General features: G+C 34.9%; 1 protein-coding gene across 1 annotated transcript; it reads left to right on the top strand.

Annotated features, from left to right (window-relative positions):
• On the top strand, nucleotides 1-351 carry LOC129881962 (uncharacterized). The gene has a single exon (XM_055956072.1). It carries the CDS (start codon nucleotides 1-3, stop codon nucleotides 349-351), a length of 351 nt encoding a protein of 116 aa, XP_055812047.1.
• The last annotated feature ends 7,350 nt before the right edge of the window (nucleotides 352-7,701 follow it).

Here is a 7,701-nt window from a genome sequence, read left to right as displayed (position 1 = left end):
ATGAAGGCTTGGAGTCGCTTGCGTGATATCATCCAAGATAACAAACACTCTCGTGATGTCACCCTTGAGTACGACTTCACTCATGTCGACATGGTCGATTTTCCTAATGTCTCTACCTATTGTCAACATCTCAAATCTCTGGCGGATCAACTCAAGAATGTTGGATCTCTAGTGGCTAACCATCGTCTGGTTCTTCAATTGGTCTCTAGTCTTACCGAGACCTACCAAGGTGTGGCGACTCTTATTCGCCAACGAGACTCTTTGCCGCAATTTTATCACGCCCATTCGATGCTCACTCTTGAAGAGGTTGGCCATGCTAAGAAAGTAGCCCATAGTTCTTCCGCTGCATAAGTTGCTCGCTCTTCTGAAGGTCTCCCTGATGTTCCTGATAATTTCTCTTCCAATCGAAATAATAATAGTGGGAAGAGGAACCACAACCGCAACAATAATGGCGGCAGATCTCGTGGAAGCCATGGCAGTTGTGGAGGCGGCAGAGGAGCTGCCAGTAATGGCAGTCTTGCTGACCGTGGTGATCAGTTGGGTGGAGGCAGCAGTCGCGGCAACACTGGGTAGCATTCAGCAATGCCGCACCCTCAACTTTTTTCTCCTTAGTCTGGCGGGCAGCAGTGGCCATGGATGGCCTCTTGGGGTCCTTGGGTTATCCCACCATGTCCATATCCATCAACCGCTTGGTCCCGATCCAATTATGGACAGCAGCAGCCATCATGAGCGGGTGTTCTTAGCCCCCGACCCCAGCAGGCATACACGTCTGCCCCTACGCCTACAGACATTGAGGCCGCGATGCATACTCTTGGGATCACTCCTCCGGATGCAAATTGGTACATGGACTCCCGTGCCACTTCCTACATGACATCCAATCAAGATAACCTCACAATCTATTTTAATAATAGCATTAATTGTGGTATAATAGTTGGTAATGGCCACTTAATTTCAATTCACGACTATGGTCACACAACTTTGTCTTCCCCGTGTGCTCCTTTACACTTAAAAAATGTCCTTCATGCACCTCATCTAGTTAAAAATTTGGTGTCCGTCCGCAAATTTATCATTGATAACTCTGTCTCTGTTAATTTTAATCCCTTTGGATTTTCTGTGAAGGATTTTTAGAAAGGGAGGCTGGGTGTAATAGTCGGGGAGAGCTTTATCCAATCACCACTCCAGTCACTTCATCATCTACTTTTGCTGCTTTGGCACCTTCTCTTTGGCATGATCGTTTGGGTCATCCAGGAGCACCTGTGTTGAATTCTCTTAGGAGGAATAAATTGACTGATTGTAATCAAAGTAGAGATGTTCGTATTTGTCATTCGTGTCCTCTTGAAAAACATGTTAAGTTGTTATTTTATGCGTCAAATTCTCGCACTCTTATGCCATTTGATATTATACATAGTGATCTTTGGACGTCACCCATTTTGAGTTCCTCCAGTCATCGATATTATGTCTTTTTTATGGATGATTATTCTAAATTCTTGTGGACATTTCCTTTATCGCACAAATCACAATTTTTTTTCACATTTTTAGATTTCAAGACATTTATTCGAACTCACTTTGAGAGGGATATAAAGAATATACAATGTGATAATGACAAAAATTTGATAATGGACCTTTTTGGGACTTCTGTAAAACCAATAGTCTGTCATTTCGTTTATCCTGTCCTCACACATCCCCTCAAAATGGGAAAGACGAAAGATAAATTCGTACGATTAATAACATTGTTCGTACCTTATTGGCCCATGCTTCCCTTCCTCCTTCCTTTTGGCATCTTGCTTTATAAATGCTAACTTACCTTCGCAATATTCTTCCTCATAAACTATTAATCGTTTATCCTGTCCTCACACATCCCCTCAAAATGGGAAAGACGAAAGACAAATTCGTACGATTAATAACATTGTTCGTACCTTATTGGCCCATGCTTCCCTTCCTCCTTCCTTTTGGCATCTTGCTTTATAAATGCTAACTTACCTTCGCAATATTCTTCCTCATAAACTATTAAACTATCAATCTCCTCTTAGCATTCTTTATCGGAAGGATCTGTCTCATTCCCATCTCTATGTCTTTGGGTGTTTACGTTATCCTCTTATTCCCTCAACACTAATAAACAAACTTCAACCCAAGTCTATCCCGTGTGTTTTTGGATATCCGTCACATCATCGTGGGTATAAATGCTATGATTTATCCTCTTAAAAAATCATCCTTAACCGTCACGTACTCTCTGATGAGACGCAATTTTCTTTTGCCAAGTTACATATCCATCAAAATCACACATACCAATTTTTAGACGAAGGACCCTCTCCATATGTAGTTCATCATCTCACTAACCCGACGAACTAACCAGATCCACCCATTCCTGCCGCACTAATGCTAGTACCGTCGTGCCCAACTGGCAGGTCTACCTCCTCGCCTGGGCAACTCACTTTATCACTGCCTTCTGGGAAGCAGTCCGCCCCTTCTTCCGCTCTTCCTCCTCGACCCACCGGTCCTATTACTAGGAGTAAGCATAGGATCTTCAAGCCTAAGAGGTCTTTTAACCTTCTTACTTTCATCTCGAAATTCCCTCTATCCCGTAACCCTGTGTCTGCTCTTCGTGACCCGAATTGGAAATTGGTTATGGATGATGAATATAATGCTCTTATTAAAAATAAGATGTGGGTGTTGGTGCCCCGTCCTCCAAATGTTAATGTTATTCGGTATATATGGAGTTTTGTTCATAAAGAAAATTCTGATGGTTCGTTTGAGCGACATAAATCTCATCTTGTAGGTGATGGTAAAACCCAACAGGTTGGCATGGATTGTAGTGAGACATTTAGTCCAGTTGTCAAACCGGCAACTATTCGTATGGTTCTTAGTCTGGCTCTCTCCAAGGCATGGCTGATTCACCAGCTTGATGTCAAAAATGTTTTCTTACACAGTGAGCTCAAGGAGACTATGTACATGTATCAATCTTTGGATTATCGGGATACTGATCGGCCTAATCATGTATATTTGCTGTAGAAATATCTATATGGACTGAAACAGGCTCCGCGGGCTTGGTATAAGCGGTTTGCTGATTATGTCCACACTCTTGGGTTTTCTCACAGTAAGATCGATCATTCCTTATTTATTTATCGTCGAGATTCTTCTATAGTTTATCTTTTATTATATGTCGACGATATTATTTTAACTGCTTCCTCCGATGAGCTTCGCCAGTCTATCATATCATTTCTTAGCTCAGAATTTTCTATGAAGGATTTGGGCCTATTGAGCTATTTCTTGGGCATTGTTGTCACTCGTCATTCAGCCGGTCTATTTTTATCTCAAAAAAAGTATGCAGCTGAGATTATTAACCGCGCTGGCATGTCCTCGTATAAGCCGTCTCCTACTCCGGTTGATACAAAGACGAAGCTTGGGGCTACTACAAGTACGTCATTTGCGGACCTATCCAATATCCGATACTACTTATGCTGTGCAATAGGTATATGCTTATTCATGCATGACCCATGGGATGAGCATATGAACGCTCTCAAGCGCATCGTGTGCTACCTATAAGGTACTTTGAATTATGGTATTCATCTTTAGCCCTCTTCCATAACCACTCTTGTCTCGTATACTGATGTTGATTGGGGTGGGTGCCCCGATACACGGCGTTCAACTTTGGGTTATTGTGTCTTTATGGGTGATAACTTGATCTCATGGTCCGCCAAACGTCAAGCTACTTTGTCCCGTTCGAGTGCAAAGGCAGAATACCTAGAGTTGCCAATGTGGTTTCTAAGTCGTGTTGGTTGCGAAACTTGTTTTTGGAACTTCATTGCCCTATTCCACGGGCTACTTTGGTTTACTGTGATAATGTTAGTGCAATTTATCTTGCTGGTAATCCTGTTCAGCATCAACGCACTAAGCACATTGAGATGGATGTACATTTTGTACGAGAAAAGATGGCTCGTGGCCAGGTTCGAGTGTTACATGTCCCCTCTCGTTATCAGATTGAAGATATCTTCACCAAAGGCCTTCCGTTGGTGTTATTTGAGGATTTTCAGGACAGTCTTAGCATTCGGCGACCTTCCGCTTCGACTGCGGGGGTGTGTTACAATATATGAAAATATATTCTGACAGATTGTATATATTTAATTCCTAATATAGAGATATTTAGTTTCCTTAATTATAGCCTAATTACTCTTATATTTGTGTGTATAAACTATTGAGGTTAATGAAATAGATCAAGGGATTAATCTCTTTCATATCTTATTGATTTGATTATCTATTTAACATATTCACAAGTTGAAAATCGATAAACCAAATCAATCATATGTAAAATCAAATAGAATTGAACCAATCGACATACACTCCTAAATTCTAATATAAAAATCGAACACTCACTAAAAACAAAAAGTAAAAAAAATAAATATATTTTGTACTGCAAGTTCATTTATTATAGGAGACCTACCCATTGGCCATTAGACAGTAAGTAGCAGCAGCAACAGATTAATTCATTACTCTTTTATTTATTATTATTAACCACTACTACCTCGTTCTTTACCATATTTCTGATGCATTTACACTGTTTATTTCCAACTTTGCTTTAATCAATTCATCAATTTGTCATCTTCCTAAAGGCAGGTGCGCAAATGGATGGATTGAACTGAATTTGATCCAGTTAATATAAATTATATAAATAAAATTGGTTATTATTCAATCTTGTTTAAAATTTATTTGGATCGAGATAGGCTAGGCAATGGATTAATGTTGCATTGCATCTAAGGTTATTCACTCGAGTGTTCTTATTTTAAGGTGGTTTTTAATTTTCATCCTTTAACACTTTAAATAACAAAAAAATAGTCAAAAATATTCCTGAAATAGAAGAGAAGAAATAAGACACAAGTTATATCTTATAAGGCAAAAAAATGCGAGGTGGGAATTATTACGTTTTATAAGGCATAAGTTCAGATTTAAGACTCACAAACTATATATGTCTCTTTGTTCTTTAAACTTTTGTCAGACAAGAATTTTTGCTTTGCAAAATTACATCATAATTAAAGATATTTTGGCCTAAAATTTTTTATTAAATGAAAAATAGGGACAAAAGTTAAAAGCCATCGATTTGAGGAGTAAACATTAAAAATCACACCAAAATAGAGACAATCCGTTCAAAAATTTGTTGCACGTAGGGATGGAGTGGGATTTTTACTAACTAAAAGGATTTTAAATTATATGAAAGTTAGGATTTATATTTATGAGTTTTAGATTTTGCAAAAAAACTAAGTTATTGAATTCTTGATAAATTAGTTATACATTTCAAGTGACTTTTTAATCATAAAAAAATACGTTAAAATTATCGAATTCTGTCAAATTCATAATCAAAATGCTAGTTTCATCATGTTAGAAATATAAAAGAATAAATATAGGAAGAATTCGAGAAAATTCAACACTATATACATATGTAGAATAATTTTGACTTCAAATAAATTCCCTTATGTCACACCAAGGATTTGAACTTGTTATCAAAAATAGTTTTTTGAACTCCTTCATCCCTATACTAAAAATTTCTCTTTTAATATATATTAAGAAAATTCAACAATTCATATATTTAAAAATATTTGGGTTTTTTTTCCTATTTGCATAGTACTATTTTCCAGCGAAAGTCATGAACTACAGAAAATTTTACCTAGAATTTGAAAATGTGATAAAACATAATTTTTTTATATCTCTTTGTTATTACACTAGAATATTCATTTTATCTCAAAGAAGACTCAACATTCATAAATAACTATAAAGTTATTTTGCATGACTTACTCATGAATAATTTTTCGACAGAAAAAAGTTTTTAAAAATGTTTAATATCATACGTACTACAATTATAAAATGTAGTAAAGGAAAAAAGTTGACTCATCGATTATTTCAACTAAATGTATTTGTAGAAACTACTTCTAATAGTATTAGAACTTTCTTAGAAAAGTCGCATTTTTTTAATAGCGACTCTTTTGCTACTACATTAGAATAATCTTCTCTTATTTTAAAAAAATTTAATAATATAATTTACCTTATTAATATAGTATAATTTTTCAACTAACAAAATTCAAAATTGAACCTCTTGTGGCCCTCCCTTTAGCTCCGCCCCCCTAGAGAGACATTATTTGTCTCTTCCTAATACTGTTTTTTTATGAACTTTAGCCTCATGATCTTCTTACAAATAGACAGAAAAGAGCACTCAATATTGGTTCATGTAGAAAAAAACAAGTACTAAGAAGTAGAAAGTTGTTAATTTTGTCAGAAAGATTAAAAAAAAAAGACAATAGGCGTGAAAATAGCTCAAGGCATCTTGTCTGTTTTTTTAGGCCTTTTAGGGGACCATATACTTCCCCTAGATGGTGACTTATATATATGATTTAGGGTTTGATTTGAATTTGCGTCGAAAATTTTATTTTAGGGTTAAAGTATTTTTTATATCAAAACAATTTTGTATTCAGGACTTAAATTCAAGACCTACTTACCATTTTATAATAATTTTTAATGATTTAGGGTTTGATTAATTTGAATTTGCATCGAAAAAATTCATTTTAGGATTAAACCGTTCTCTTTATCAAAAAAAAATTATATTCAGGACTTAAACTCAAAACCTACTTACCGCTCTATTATAACCTTTAATGGTTTTAGATGGTGACTTTTGATATATCCTTTTTTTTTTAACTCCCAATTAACATTTCTAGATTTTTCCTACAAATCTTGTTATTATTATAATATTAACTTGAGATTATTATAAAAATCATAAATTTTAAATTCCGATCCACATTCTTTTATCTTTTAACTTCTTTTACCAATTCACTTGATAAAGTAAGATTTTTTTTAATTCATATAGGATTAAGTGATCTCAATAACTCCTAGCTACTTAATGAAGGAAGTCATAATTTATGGTCTTTAATTAAATATGCCATTGGAGTTAAATTTTTCTTCTTGAAATTTAACACTAAATTAAAACCCCCAATTAATTAATATCTCTAAAGTACACCCACCCAAGGTCCCAAAAAATATTAACAGTACTAAATTAAAACCCCCAATAAAATGGAGTGAATTTTTTCACCCCATATATGATTTAAGTCTCAATTAATTGTTCCAAGCAAGTTAATGAAGAATGCACATATTTTATGGTTCTTTAAATATGCATGGAGTTCAAATTCTCCTCTTGAAATTTAACACTACTAAAATTCCCCATTTAATTAGCATTTTAAGTTATATTTATAGGTAAGCCTCAAAAAATGGATTTAATTATAATCTTAAAAATAAGACAGATTAACTGTTATAATTGATAAAAATAACTTGCAGTGTCAAAAACTCTTCATACAAACAATGTTGTATCTAACTTGAACCCATCTAAATCATATTCTCAGTCGATATAAGAAATATTTACATTATCATATGCATATCATATTTATCTGTGATAGCGGATAACTAATCTTATTTCAAGATTACAAATCACATATTCTTTTAACTAGACATCCTCATACTGTAAAATATTATTTATACTGATCATATATAACTTAATTTTTTATTTAATATCTCTATATTACCCTCACCCACCCAAGGTCCCAAAAAAAACATCCAAGAACCTAAAGAGGAAGTGCTATTTATGAGTTGCTCCCAAAAGTGAAGCATATATAGAACCCTCACAAGTTCTTTATCCTCTAACTATCTCTTTCACAAATTGACATAAAA

The sequence above is a fragment of the Solanum dulcamara genome, chromosome 3, assembly GCF_947179165.1.
Source record: "Solanum dulcamara chromosome 3, daSolDulc1.2, whole genome shotgun sequence".
NCBI lineage: Eukaryota > Viridiplantae > Streptophyta > Magnoliopsida > Solanales > Solanaceae > Solanum > Solanum dulcamara.
This window is presented reverse-complemented; position numbering and strand designations above follow the sequence as displayed.

Coding starts and splice junctions, on each gene's coding strand:
- LOC129881962 (XM_055956072.1), top strand. CDS start 1: ATGAAGGCTTGGAGTCGCTTGCGTGATATCATCCAAGATAACAAACAC.